This window comes from Catharus ustulatus, chromosome 11 (assembly GCF_009819885.2).
Source record: "Catharus ustulatus isolate bCatUst1 chromosome 11, bCatUst1.pri.v2, whole genome shotgun sequence".
In the NCBI taxonomy this organism is placed as follows: Eukaryota; Metazoa; Chordata; class Aves; order Passeriformes; family Turdidae; genus Catharus; species Catharus ustulatus.
The window spans coordinates 1661978-1677653 of record NC_046231.1 but is presented as its reverse complement, the minus strand read 5'-3'; the positions used below and the strand labels follow the sequence as shown (position 1 = coordinate 1677653).

The window sequence follows — 15676 nt, the reverse complement described above, 5'->3', positions numbered from 1 at the left end:
TTGCATTTTGGACCACACTAGGGGAAACAGCAAAATCCTCCCCGAAAAAAATCGTAAGTCTAAATTTAAATTTGAAAACAAACTCTTTACATTCCAGTTCTAAAAAGGACAAAACATTGGGTGGAAGACATTCACCCGACTCAACACAGAGAAGATTGGTGACTCTCTGGGGCAAAGATCTGCTAAATGGATAATTATACACTGTTAGATAATGACACTCTGTTTAGCAGATACTTCCATCTCCAAGGAACTGAGGCAAGCCCTAATTTAAGGAAGAATGGAAAGAAAGTCTCCTAGATAAGAAGAAATCAGACTAGCTTTTGGGAGGAAGATAAAATCAGTCCGGACTTTTGGAGGAGCTCAAAGGAAGGACCGGCTGTAGAAGCTCGATTGTTCCAGCGAGGACATCCTGAAAGCGAATGTAACTCGGGACAAGAGACACACACATTCCCTCGTCAGGTGGGTGTCAGGAAAATCCACAGCAAGCCTCAGGATGAGGTGAAGCTGACACAACTCTCTGCTTTTTCTTCTCTGAGTGGGTATTTCCATGGAATATGAGCGAGTGTGTGATTGTGTTAGTTTTTTAGTAATATTTACCTGTCCTACTTTGTACCCACATGGATCAGCCAAAGCCAGGCGACATTGACAGGCTAGGGTAAGATTTTGTTTTTATTTCCTTAGAAATTTCAACAAGAATAACAAATGGGTGAAGAAAGCTTGAAGAGAAGAAAAGGAGAGGACAAAGGAAGAGAGGACAGACAATCCATTCAGAGCCATGAACCCCAAACGATGAACCTACAAAAGCAGGCAAACCTTTTTCTTTTCCCCCTTTGGTGCATGTGGGAGGGCTTGGCACAAGGAGGCAGGAGGGGATATTTGTGTATATGCATCAGCATCCAAAAACCACTACTGTGTCCCAATTCAGCAAAAATATCTCAACAATGTGGTTGCTGCACATTTTCAGAAACTGCTAATCACTGAAGTTAAATAGCTCTGACATAAACAGACTAGAACCCCAAGAATATGTCTTTGAAGTTATCAGATATAAAAATAATTCACAGACTTGTTCTAAGTTGATCAACTGAGGCATTTAATCAACTTTTTTTTTTTCCCCCACATATACTTTTCAGATGTTGTAGTGGTTGTCCAGCTCGTTGTTTCTGGAAGTTTGTTGTTGTTTATAGCCAGGAAATAGGCACTGGTACTTGAAGACAAGTGAAAATCTGTCTCCTCCAGAAAATTAAAGATGCTTTAGAAAACAGTTGTGTCGCTTCTTCTCAGGAGGGAGTAACATTTCTCTTAAAATTAATTTTAGTAGCATGGAAAAAGATTATTTATGTGGTTTTAGGTACCAAGACTGGAAAAATGCTGATGTTATTTGAGTAGCCATAGCTATCAGAAAATGTTAAGTAGCCCATGCCACTTGATTTAGAAATGCATGCCTCAATTTCAGTGGTTTCATGTAATACTGTAGGTCACTACAAATTTAGGAGAACATGATCTTATCTCTACGTGGAGGTATCAACACAATTCCTAGGCTCAAATAGTTAAAGCAAGGAGAGGAAATCTGCTGCTCAACAAAAAACCCCCAAACAAACAAACAAAACAAACATAAAAACATACATAAAAAACCTGGACTCTATCTATGAAAGACAATTTCTCAATCTTAGAAAATTCAGACTTCATCAAGTGCTTGTAAAAGAATGTCATTGTTTAATCAGAGAGGAAAGGGCAAGTCCACCCATTGAAGGTTATATTTGAGACTCAATCTAAAAGACAGTTTAATAAAGGAAATAGGCAGGCAAAACACAAATAGAAAACAGCAGGAGTACGGCACAGGGTACACACATCTTGGAAAGAAGAGTGAAACTTTCAAAATTGTTTAATATTTTTCTTTATAGAACTTCTATACAAAAGCCAGTAACAAAAAGTCAGTAATGACAATTACTGTATTCTATGATATTGAGAAGTAATTGGTGAATTACTAGAAATTGCTCACAAAAACATCTCCTTCTATTTCAAGGTGGGCCTCATTAGTGGAATCTGTATGATTGTTGGTACAATTATTGGCTCAGGTATCTTCGTTTCCCCAAAATCTGTGCTTGCCAATGTTGAAGCGGTGGGTCCTTGTTTAATTGTCTGGGCAGCCTGTGGAGTTCTGGCAACACTAGGTAAAGGATTTGACAACAGATCTGAATCTTTGCCTTAAATCTTTGTATCTGCTGTTTCTGTGTACTACTCTCATTTCACAAATTAGCTAATAGCACCTAGACCAAAGTCAACTAAATCCTGCTGTATATATGCACACATCAATTTAAAATGGTGTTTATAGAAGACAAACTAAATTTTAAAATTGTAAACCACACTCAATTTATTTTGAAAGAAAGTTTTAGTTTTTCCTGCTTCATCCACTGACTGTAATAAAGAAAATAGTTTTCTACTTAAATAGCTGTCAATATGTGAAATTTTCTGGTACTTTCTGCTACCTTTTTACTTCTATAATTATAATTCTTTTATCTGAAATTTAACACTAAGCACCTCAAAATATTTCAAGAATTAAAAACAAAGACATTTTTGGAGCATTGTATCAAGTGGGGCAGCATACAAGAAAAACCTTGATTCAAGATGCCACATACAGTAATAGAAGAGGAAGTATCACTGTACTTTAATGTCGAGCTTAGCAGACATTTTAGTTCAAAACTGTGCAGAAAATCTGTTTTTTTCAAGTTTCCAAAAGGTGTGTCAGCCAGTGCAGTTCTCACTTAAAGACTTCATAATAGTGTTTATTCCTTAAACAGAAATGGAATAAAAATCAAAATGTTTGTTTGTACTGGTTTTGGTGAAGTCTTAAATATCAATGTAATCAAAGTAGTTTTAAGACTGCATCTGCATAATTTCAGGGTATTTTTTTCATTTGCTCACAAATAATAAAAATTTTATTTTGCATATACAATAAAATACGCAGAAATATGAAGAGAGCAATGATGCACTGTATAGATCAATTTCCTTAACTTTTCTACCTATTAAAAACTGATCATCTGTTCAGGCAGTCCTGGGTTCAAAAGTGTATGAACTAAACTTGCTTTTCTTGTTCTTCAGGTGCACTTTGTTTTGCTGAGCTTGGTACAATGATCACAAAGTCTGGGGGAGAATATCCTTACCTCATGGAGGCATTTGGCCCAATTCCTGCATTTTTGTTTTCTTGGACGAGCTTGCTGGTCACAAAACCCAGCTCATTTGCAATCATCTGTCTCAGCTTTGCAGAATATGCATCAGCTCCTTTTTATCCAGGTTGTGATCCACCCCAAGCTGTCATCAAGTGTCTTGCAGCAGCTGCTATTGGTAAGAGTCACCCTTTTTAAGACAGACCAGACCCAAAATTGCACAGTGACTTGTGTCTGGCCCCATCAGTAAGTGCATTCAGTACCTTGGAACTTCCTTAGGTTCATCTTCCCAAACACCAGAAATCTTTAAGACAAGCCCAGTGAGTCCTTCCCACAATAACTAATTAAACAGCCTAAAAAGGATAGGTCTAAAAATGTTTTTTTTCCCCTAGTCCAAGTTTTTTTTTTTATTCCTTTATTCCATTAAGCTAGATACAGCTGTATTATGAATGCTTATCTCTAGCGAAAAGGGAGAAAAAATAAGTCTGGAAATGCTATTTCTTTATTTATCAGAATGCTGTGCAACTTCAAAATATTTTTTGTTAAAGATACTATCAAAATCTAATAAATAAATCTGTTTTTCCTCACTATTTTAAGTTATCCAAACACACTAAGTAAAATCTGTATATAATATAGACAAAAAGTGTGACAGACAAGCAGTACAGTAAATAAGGGGAGGGCCAACTTTCCTTTAAATTCTGACAAACAGTGCAAAAATTTAAAATTTTATTTCTTTTAGTGGTAATTACAATTGTGAATTCACTGAGTGTGAAGCTGGGAAGTTACCTTCAGAATTTTCTCACAGCTGCTAAAATGATCATTGTCGCAATCATTATTGTAAGTGGAATTGTTCTCCTTGCACAAGGTAATAAAATATCTGTTATTTGAAATAATTATTTTAACTTTTGCTATGATAATTAAAAAATTCCCCACTGACAGAAGTGACACAGCAATAAGGCACAGCCCTGAATCTCCTCATTCAGGGTTTTAGGTCTGCATCTCTTTCAAACTATGGCATTTTCTTTTAGAGAAGGGGGATGGGTAGAAAATGCAGCACTACAGATCAATTAATACAAAAGGGTATTAATTAATTAATTTTTATAAGTGAAAAGTTTCAAAACATGAGACATATTTTGGAATGTTTTTTCTTCTGGTGGGGATTACAAGAATCAATTTCAACACTGATCAGTAATCTTCCTCTTATCTGCAGGAAAAACTGAAAACTTCCAAGATTCTTTCAAGGGTAGTAAAATTTCTATTAGTTCCATCAGTTTGGCATTTTATAATGGACTCTGGGCATATGATGGATGGTAAGGAATCTTTATTAGCCTTAACACTTTAACAGCCTGCAACTGGTTTACCCTCTCCCTGTAGAACTCTCTGAAGAATTTAACAACTGACTTGTTATTAAGAATGTCTGAAGGAATTCTGGAAAAAGAATACTAGTTTGGTTGATAAAACCCCAGAACTTCACACAATTTTATTTGGTGTTTATTAGGGCAAGAAAATCTATTAACTCCCAAGGGTTATTACTGCTGTTTTGCTGCTGAAGGTGCTTAGACACTGTAATAATGAGGAGAATATAACACAGTTTAATTCCATTGTGTTAGACAAAACAGCTTTCCCTTCAGGTTACTCCATCTATTTCCATTTCTTGGGAAATATGTAGTGGTGTTTGATTCATACAGGAGAGCATAAAAAGGAACAGTAAGTCAGAAATTATAAGGCTCAACTTGCAGATTTTTTTCTTAGGGAATGTCAGCTGGCATCATAGCATTCTGATGGCACAAATCCATTGTAATCCTTAAGTGTACAAACTGCAAAAGCCTACATATAGGTCTGTACTTTGGAATAAAATAATAATATAATATTGATCTACCACATAGCAATTCCCATTTAAAAGCTTTTGAAACTGAATTTATTTTAAATAGATTATTTTTTTAGGTTCTGTTTCCAAGCTTGAGTGCCTCAACTCGGGCATGTAAGTGTGCTAATTCAGGCATTCATATGGACTTTTTAAGAGGGCAAAGAAGCTGATCCCTAAATAATTATTTGTGTATGTAACCACCAGGTACTACCGTTTGAAAATTTGCCTTTGAACTGTATATACTAACTTCAGATTTTCAGAGTGGATGAACATAAAAACCTTGCTTCAACTGGTCTACCTGCTCTAGCAAAAATGTGTATTTGGAAACTTTAATTCAGATAGGTGTAATCCTTGAAAAGGTTTTCATGCCTGTTTTCTAAAGGCAGCATGACTTACAGAACCACTGTGAAACACAGCAGGCTTGCTTCACTCTTTGCCCTCAGCACTCTTGTGCTTTTATTTGAAAAGATTCAGATACTGCAAAGCTTGAAGCTGAAAGGCAGTCTTGTAAATCTAAGATGACTGCCAAATTTTTGTTTGGTTATTCTGGGATATTTTACCCAAGATTTGGAGTCTCAGAGGTACTAGAGATAATGCAGAAAGAGATAAAACTCACATAGGTTTTGTCCTGCAGTTTCTCCACTTAAAAGACTGATTCTACTTTTTTCTTTTTCCTTTTTTAAACTGAAAAGATTAAAAACAATAACACAAGAAATAACACCTCACCTCATAGTATAGTTGTATTTAAACACCAGACTGCTAAAATACTCTATGAATGTTTTTCCTTCCAGGAATCAACTCAATTACATCACAGAGGAACTTAAAAATCCTTACAGGTATTTTTCTATAAGCAAGGATATATTTTGGTTTGTTTTTTAAAAGCTCTAATATTCTATTATTCAAGATTTGAGCACTAACAGAGAAAGCTAATTAGCCGGTATTACAGTCTTTGTGTCTTTGCATGATTTGTAGTTTTCCTTTTATATAATCCTGATTCCCATAGCTCTACAGTAAAACAAAAAAATAAAAATAAATATACCTAAAGAGCATATCAGGAAAAGTAAGAATCCACAGTTTACTATGATAACTGGACCAGTGATACAGCAATGCTGATGGGGTCTTACTTTTCTATTCTTTAGAAATCTACCACTGTCTATAATTATTGGAATCCCCTTGGTTACAGTTTGTTACGTTCTGATAAACATTTCCTATTTCACTGTCATGACTTCAACAGAACTTCTGCAGTCCCAGGCAGTTGCTGTGGTAAGTTCCTTAATTTTGTAATAAAACATCTGAAAAAGGCTGTGTGCATTGAAATCATGTAAGTCGTTGAGTTCCATTAATTTTTTGTAAGATAAAATTGATTTTAGTCTAAACTGTTAGTGCCACTTTCCCCCCCATTATCTACTATCATTTCTTCATCTAAAATTTCAGTAATGCCTTATTTAAAGAGTAGTTCTCTCATATCCAAATGGCAATGCAATCTTCAGCAAACATTTTGTAAACATTTGAAGATGCAAAGAGAAATAACATCTGACAGTTGCTTTGCCATTTCCAGTGTTTCCAGTATTTCTAAGGAAGAGGCACATGTGAAATGACAGTAGAGCAAAGTTTGTTATTACGGAGATAACAGCAAACAGTCCCTCATTCACTTCCACCTTATTCTTTTTGAGCCTTTTTTCCTTAACAAATTTGGAAGATGCGATTTTTACATTTTTGCAAGACATACTCTTACAGGTAAAGTTAGAAATTCTGTAAGTTTCTGTAACCATAAAAAATACATTTGCCTCCTTCAGTTGCATTCAGTAAATTTTCTGTATCTCTGAAACAACTGCTGAGGTCCTGCAACAATTTTCCTAATGCTAATTTTTGGGGAAAACAAACAGTATGTGACAAGCATTTAAATATATAGTCTAGCACAGTGAAGAAGTCCAGTAATGTTGAAATGCTTACATTTTTTTTTAAAAATAAAAGGTTTTAAAATTTAGATTTCCTGTGCATTTCAGCAGCTTATCTGCTCCAGAAGGTACAGTAAAGAATGTATGAAGTTAAATCTTGTATAAGAACTAGTCCTCTTCAGTACACCTTCAAACTAACAATGTGAACAACACACATCAACTAGCACTGAACTGGTCAAAATCTCAGAACTGCCCTGAGCAGAGGCAGCAGAACAAAAGGAGTGCCCTATGCAGAGAGGTCTCTACAGCTGTAACTTCCCTTCGAGTATCCTGCTTCTGGACAAAGAAACATCACTGGTGTCAGACTTGTGCAAAAACAAAGCTCTTTATGCTTGACTTACTAAAACCCAAAACCCCAACTAAAAACCTAAACCTACGTGTCAAAAACATTTAATTTCAAATTAATTTGTTGTTATTTGTTGGTCAGTGTATCTACATGAGATCTACAGCAACAACTGGCACACCACACCACACCACACCACACCGCACCACAGGAGAGAACTCAGGTGTAGAGAAACACCAGAGGGAGTTTGTCCAGGAGTTGTTTGCCCCAGGCTCAGGCTGTCACTCTGTCACCACTGAAGTGACTCCTTCTAGAGAGGCTGAAAACAGCTTGTTGTGTGGACAGTGCTCTGAGCAATGCCATCTTCAGTCTGTCTTTGCAGACATCCCAAGGCAGGTGTCTTTAATAGAATTTAATTTCTGTGTGGTTTTTACATCTGTCTTCCAATGTTTCCTACAGATGTTAAATCTTAAACATCATGACAATAATACTCCACTCCATTTTATAGTAGTCAATGAATTAATTTATTTGGCAGAGCAGTCTTTAATAACTACCCAAAATATACAACATGGCTTTGTCAGTAACACTGCTCAGATACTCATTTACTTAACCTACAAAGAGGCTCTAACATTACTGAATATACTAAATGGCAGTTAAAATTACAAAAGTGATTAACTTTAATCCCATATCCCAGACATTTGGAGATAGAGTCCTTTATCCAGCCTCTTGGATAGTTCCTCTCTTTGTGGTATTTTCGACACTTGGATCTGCCAATGGCACCTGTTTTACTGCAGGCAGGTAAGTCCCCTTCTAAATATCTTCAAATGAAAGGTTTTGAAGGATGGAAAAAATTTTATACATGAATCTACAGACATAAGGACATTCTTCTGATCCACATTATACAAAATGTAATTTAAAATGGCCTGTAAATCTAGCTATATAGTTCAATTTTCAAAAATAAACAGTGACTCTTCAGGTTTGAAAAATTAGAAAACATGGTCTCTTCTTAATTCAATGAAGGTATAGCACTATAGCACAAAAGGTTTTTTTATTTCTCATAAATTTTAAAGCTGAGAATTAACAGTTAAAAGTTACCAGTAAAAACATGACTACATCAGCAAAGGTGACTGAGAAGCTATTACTTTCTTTTAGCTGTTCAGTGCTTCCATTTACTATTTAAAATATTTCAAAATTTCAAAAGCATCTGAATACAGTGAGGCTGTAAAGACCATTTTTTGACAAAAGGTTGTCAATGTAGCTTTTTGCTATGAAATGCATGAAAAAGGAAATATTTAATTAATAGAGACATAGTAGGTGACATTTCCCACAATAATTTTCAATTATATGTGCAAAATAATGATTCTGAAATTAGTTTCAAGTGTACTATTTTAATACTGGTTTAGAATTTGTTTAATCTCACTGTTTCAATCCTGGTTATTTCATTTCCCTCATTTTAAACTGCTGCAATACACTTTGAAAACCAATGCATATCAAAGAAAATACTGATGAAATTAGCTGGATGTGTGTTTTTAGTCACACCATTTAGAGTGCAGGTGCCACACTAACTCCACTAATTGCCTTGTTTTTGTTTTGTCAGACTTGTGTATGTGGCAGGTCGTGAAGGGCACATGCTGAAGCTCCTGTCCTACATTAGTGTAAAGCACTTAACACCAGCTCCTGCTATCATATTTTATGTAAGTATGTATGTTAAATACAGAGAAATTATCACCTATCACCAAAAATTCTCCAGTAACACAAACTTTCACAGCTTCCTACAAGCAGTTTTGACACATGCCTTGAACTATCTAGACAAGAAAATTGCTAAATACATTTTGGAAAAAAGACTACACAAACCCCTCAACTTCTCTAATTTGAGCATATTCATTCCAGGACTGGATTTTAAAAATCAAAATGGTTAAGAATCAATGGCACGAGAACAAAAGCTTAAAGGAATGGCTGGTATTAGGGAATCCTTTCACAGGATGCTTGCAAGCAAGCTATCACTACCTGTTTCTTCCATATAGGAATATTTCCTCCATGTAGAAAATTTACATCTCACTAATAAATTCTAGTGAGTAAATTTAAGAATAAATCTAGAATATGTTGTTATTTTTATTTTACCCATTTACCTTCAAGGTAAAACAAGATATATTCAATACTGTCAGGAAAATTAATCCACAAACACCAGAGGTTTATGTCCAAAAAAGGACAGAGGACTCCTGTAAAGTTATTGGAATAAAGGGAGACATTATGAGCATTTCCCATGGGGTCTCTCAAATTATTAGAGGACACAGCCTCCTTTTTATCCTGATTTTCTGGCCACATTTCCCTCTCTCTTTCCCCACTGGCTGAGGTATTGAGAGGTACAGACTTCCCAAAACCACCAATATAGACCTCCTTTCTAATGTGTGCCTCTTGTCCCCCACTTTTTATTTTCCTTGTGTCTCTGCTCTTTTTCTCTAAATCCAGAGATGTAGCACAGCCTTGAGTGAGCAACAGTCTGTGTCAATTAGTGGAATTCCTATGGAATTTATGGTTCTCCCATTGCTTCTTTCATGTCTCTGTATCTGGCCTTATCTACCATCAGGCCCACAATTTGTTTGTAAAGACACTCCCTTCTCATCCCTTTCAACCCCTCCTCTTCTTAATTTCTCAATAATTTGCTTTACAAACTTTAGTTATGATTGCCTTAACTTTGTGTTCCTGGGTCCTTTTTGTTTTGCAATTATTTGGAGCAACATCATTTTCTGTCCTTTTGTAGCCATCTCTGAATCAGTAGGCATGCCCATTACCTGCATCCCTTTGATCACATGTGGAGTAAGTTGTACTAAGCAAGGGATCATGCATGGTAAAGAGATTAGAGTTGATATAGCACATAAGAGCAAAAAAAACCCCATTTGTTTAACCCATAGTACACCAGGTAACCACAAAAACATGTCCCATTCCCATCCTTTCCACATTTGGACTGGTACCTGAGCTTTCTTATTTTCTTTGTTATTTGATTTACCACTTTTCCATTGTCATCTATTTGCAAACAGCAGTTTGAGTCATTAAATTTTCCACACACTCCCCTTTCTTCTGCTAAGAGATGATGTAATAGCATCTGCGTTAAAATATTTAATTCCTCATCTGAGTGGATTGGTCAGCAAGGAGGTCAAGAGCTGTAGCTGTCTGGTTGGTTATTATTTCAAAGACAGCTTGTAACTTAATTACCAGATTTAAATTATAAATGGGTTCTCTGGTAGCTGATATAAATTAATTTGGATTCCCAAGGGCTGGTCCATAGTGGTTCAGGTGGCCATTCATCTTTTCCCCACTCTTGGGTGCTCCCTCCAGGCAAGGGTGCATCAATTGATGCTTCTCTCTAAGCAGATCATCATATGCCTTGATTCCTAAGCGATTTTCCTCAAGCTGTGGTAGCAAAAAGAACAATGGCTTAATATATCCCACAAAACATTTTAACCAGTTTGGGGGTAACCTGCAACAGGCATGTTGGCCACAAATCCAGTAATGCCAGTAATGCCCATTCAAAGCCCAGGTCCTGTTGGCAAAGGGACCTTCCCAATTTTCATCATCAATTGCTGGGTCAAAATACAGCTTGCTTCCTGGGCCTAACAGTACTTGAACAATAATTACGCCACCATAAGAATCACAGTATTTGTCTTTCCAAGCTCCCACATGAGGTTTCCACCTGCAGTTACATCCCAGATCTGTTTTGTTGGATCTGGACCAGAACTTTTTAAAAGGGTTTGAATTCTGTTCTGGTGTTGCCCTTCCCACTGACAGTCATGACAACATGTGTCCTACTTGTGGAATTATCTCAGGGGCAGTTTAAAAATAAGTGGACAAAAGACTTATCCTTCCCTACTGCTTTACAGCCTTCAAAATCATTCTGGTAATTATGGAAGGAACACTTTACTCAGCTATCATTAGTGAGCTCAACATATGTTTGATTCCATCTCTATGCAGAACAATCATAAGGAGGGCAGTAATCTAAACCCAAAGATACAAACCCAGTCACAAACACTTTTTCCCATGTATATGCCTGCAGTTCTATTTAGACAATAAATGCCTCTTTCAGAAAAATGAAGCATGGACTTCCTTCCTCATCCCAAAATCCTGTTCCATTACAGACCTCACTCAGGGTGCTAACCCACCATTTAGGTTTGACTGGGCTGGCCCCCATGGCCGGTTTTCAGAACCCCCTGGCCCTCCCCAGACCCAACAATTCCTGAAGTTACAGGTTTTTGCTACTTCTCCTAGGACTAAAAAAACGGTGCTCCCACCTCTGGCCTAAACCTAGCTGACAACATAAAGATAAGATTATTAACAGAAGCATTCTAATAGTGTATTCTAATGACCTAGTCTAATTTTCACCTTGTCTTCTGCACCACCTGGGGTGAGTGAAGGCACGGAAGCCACTTAAGATAACAAAAAAAATGACAGCAAGCAGTAGCCCCATGGTGGGTGGAATTCTAAAGGAGGGATGCCCACACAGACCATTTCAGCAGGTAGTCTGTGGGTAGGCACAGGGGGCACTGGCTGCTGCTCCAGCCCAGCCCTGCAGAGTGTCAGCCACAGCTTCCCGTCCTTCTCCTCCAGCTGAGATGTCCAAATCTCTGGGGCTGCAGAGACCTTGACCCGAGTGTGATGGATCCACTCCTGTTCAGCTGTGTCTGTGGTCAGCAGCACCTGGAAAGGTCCAGGCCACTTCACCACCAGCGGTGCTTCTGTCCAATCCTTAACTAGGACCCAGTCTCCTGGCTGGATGCTGTGAACAGCAAAGTGCAAAGGCAGGGTCTGTGCCAGCTGAGCTTCCTGTCCAAGAGATTTCACAAGAGACAGTATCTGAGCCACAGATTGTTTAAATACACATCACTTACCTCTACACCCCCACTAGGCTGAGAATTACAAGGGTAAGGAATGCCAAACATCAATTCAAAGGGAGATGATTGAATATCTCCTCTGGGTCTGGCCCTTATTCTTGCCAAAGCCAGGGGCAGAAGCCGTACCCATGGCATCTTAGCTTCTATCACCAGCCTGAGAAGGTGTTTCTTTATTTCTCCATTCATCCTTTCAACCCAACCTGAACCCTGGGGGTGCCAGGGGATATGGAGGTTCCACTGTATCCTTAAAAGAGTCGTAGCTACTTGAAGAATTTTTCCTGTAAAATGACTTCCTCTATTTGAGTCTATTGCTTCCACAATCCCGTATCTTGGGATAATTTGTTCCAAAAAACACCTTAATAACTGATGCTGTAGGTGCTTAAAAAGTTGGAAATGCTTCTGGCCACCCTGTTAATTGACATACTATTACCACAAGATATTTAAATCTTGACACTCAGGGCATTTCAGTAAAATACACCTGGCATCTCTCGAAGGTAGGTACAGCCCACGGCCTCCCTCCCCTGTAACCTTGTTATTGGTTTTAGCACAAATCAAACAGCCCTCAATAACTCACTTTGCCAGAGTAAAAGACCCACAGCAGCACACATTTTGAGGAAGGCTTCTGCCAGTCCTCGGGAGCCCCAATGGCTCCCTTCATGAAGTTGTTTTAATATCTATAAGGCCAAAGCTTTTTGTATCCACTGCTTACCATCCCTTGCAAACCAATTATTTCCTCTTTCCTCTGCCCCACTATTTAATTATCTGCAGCTCCTCTGGTGGAAAAGTTTCTCTCAGTGCTGGGGTTACAGGGAACAAAGGGAGGATCTCAGAGATTTCTGGCAACAATGCAGCTGTCCAAGCTTCTTCATTTGCAGTCAGTTACTGCCTCCTATTGTCTCCTCCAGCACCCTGCCTGGTGCCCCTTAAATGTGGATTATTGCCACTCCTTTTGGTAAATTCACAACCTCCAATAGGCGAGTAATTAAGCTCTCATGAGCTAATGTTTTCCCCCTGCAGGTTAATAATTTCTTCCCATAATTTCCCAAATGCATGTATCACCCCATATGCATATTTAGAATCAATAAAGACATTCCCTGTCTTAGGTTAAAAAGTCTCATAAAGGTCTGGTTAAACCAGAAAAATCCTTAATCCATGCTCTGCAGTACCCCACCAACCCTAAAAACTGCCATTACTCTGTCTGGGGTAATGGTACTTGTAAAATTCCTTGTACTCTTTCTGGTTCAATACACTTTAATCCTCCAGTCAAAATGGGCCTCGAATATTTAACCTTTTTCTCTACCATTAGCATTAAAAACCTAAAAATGTATTTTGAATCTTCAAGATATTCAGTCAACAATAAAACAGATTAATGCATAAAAATTATAAGCATTTCATAAAAATCATAAGCATTTTGACTTAGAACTGAATTAAGATTGCACACAAAAATAACCACACTTTGGCAGGATATGGTCACAATCTTTAAAGGTGTTGCAATACACTTACATATACACTCAACACCCAAATATTAAAGCAAAAGCATTCACAGTTCATATTCTAGAACACTACACATGCAGCTGTATTGAAACAGAAGTAAAATTCAGCCTTCTTCTATAACAGACTACACTAATTTTTGTTTTCCTTTTTAGGGGGCCATTGCTATTATTTATATTATTCCTGGTGACATTAATTCGCTCATAAATTACTTTAGTTTTGCAGTCTGGATATTTTATGGTTTAACTGTACTTGCACTTATTGTTATGAGGTTTACAAGGAAGAATCTCAAGAGACCTATCAAGGTAAGTTCTGTGTGGCTTTTCCTCCACTCCACAGATGCTGTAGCATGAATTCACACTAAGTATCAGGATATTTAAACAGCACCCTTGGGCAGTATCCTTGTTTTTTACTCCCCTTACCTGAAATCTAGCCAATCTAGTTCTGCACTAGGACCAAGCTCATAAAGACTGGGAAATTATTACAGAATGTTGATTTTCACTAGCACAGACAGCAGGGCACAAGACAAATTTTCACAGATGGGTAATTGCTGTCAGCAGACTACCATCGAAAGAATATCAAAAATTAGATCCCAGGTCAGTGCTTGTAAGTCAGTTCCCACAGTTAATAAAATGCAAACTTGTACACTGCAATTTGAAATATTCACTAAGAGGTCTTAGTGAATTATTTGACAGAAGAGTTTTCCCTATCCATATTTCTGCTACTGCTTCAATTGCCTCATCTGATTCCAGAAAATTTTAAAGTTAAAAAAAAATGCATAAGAGAATCAAAATATTTTCATACAGTTCTTCTGTAAGAACAGCTAAAGAATGAAGAAGTGATTTTATTCTTTGTATCTTGCAGATACCCATCATCATTCCTGTCATAGTGACAGTGGTTGCAATTGTGTTGGTATTGGCACCAATCATCAGTGCACCTGAACTGCCCTATTTGTACTGTACTTTATTTATACTTAGTGGACTTATCGTTTATGTACTTTTCGTTCATTTAAAATTCGACTGGCCACAAAAAATATCAAGTAAGTATACACCAGGTAGCCAGTTCCAAGTTCAGCATTTGCTAAACTTGAGATTAATTATTGTAATAAAGCTCACTGGTCAATCCCTTCTAAAGCTTGTGAGCAGAACGTGGAGGGAAACAATAAAGATAAAAAAATTAATCCCAGAGCTGGGTACAGTGAAAGCTTTAAGAACCCAGCATGACCATATATTGCAAAGTCCCCAGAGAAACTCTGATATTATCTCAGGTAAAACAGGATACACAGGTATTTCTAAGAGGCTAATTGGAATTAGCTGAATACAACAGCATTAGCTCTACAGACACTCAATCATCTGTCTCTCTTGTCCCCAGGACTATTAATTATAATTTAATAATTACAACTAACTATAATTTTAATTATGCAATTTGAAGCATTGCACTCTAAGTTTGGAAATGCAGAATGCTGTAGTTTGGATCTTAAGACTGTTTATTCCCCACTCTTTCTTTTTTGTTTAGAAACAGAAATATAGATTAAAAAAAAAAATAGGTAGAAGGATAGTTTTCTCACTTAGAAAAACAGTTTGAATTGAATTCTCCTATAATTCTCCTATAAAGCCTCTAACAATAAATCTTTTCCTCAGATCCCATCACTATGCACCTCCAGATGCTTTTGGAAGTTGTTCCAGAAGAGGAAGTTACTGAATGAAGTATTTCATATCCACCAGGTTAAGTGCTGTACTGGTTGAAATAATTCAATTTAGTTTGGCACACACGTATACTTGCTAAATTGTTATGTTTGTACTGGTGTACTAGTTTTGCAACACTTCAGTACTTCAAAGCATTTAATATATATAATAAAAAATTTCTAAGCCAGACTATAGTGTCCAGCAAAGCTGGTTTCATTGTTTGTTAATAAGTTATGGTGTCTTGTTTTCTGAATTAAAATTTTTAGCAAAGATGTGTTTTAATGTCTTTACAAACAATTCCATGGGTGTTAATGTTTTTGAAATGGGTGTTAATGTCTGTAC

At 37.1% G+C, this 15676-nt stretch overlaps 1 protein-coding gene across 1 annotated transcript; it reads left to right on the top strand.

Annotated features, from left to right (window-relative positions):
- Positions 1–679: 679 nt before the first annotated feature.
- SLC7A9 (solute carrier family 7 member 9) lies at positions 680–15370 on the top strand. The gene is made up of 12 exons (XM_033069875.1): positions 680–807; positions 2024–2171; positions 3100–3342; positions 3904–4029; positions 4375–4474; positions 5823–5867; positions 6171–6294; positions 7967–8070; positions 8870–8966; positions 13805–13954; positions 14514–14688; positions 15290–15370. The coding sequence occupies exons 1-12, from the start codon at positions 703–705 to the stop codon at positions 15352–15354; spliced, it is 1482 nt and encodes a 493-aa protein (XP_032925766.1). The 5' UTR covers positions 680–702; the 3' UTR covers positions 15355–15370.
- The last annotated feature ends 306 nt before the right edge of the window (positions 15371–15676 follow it).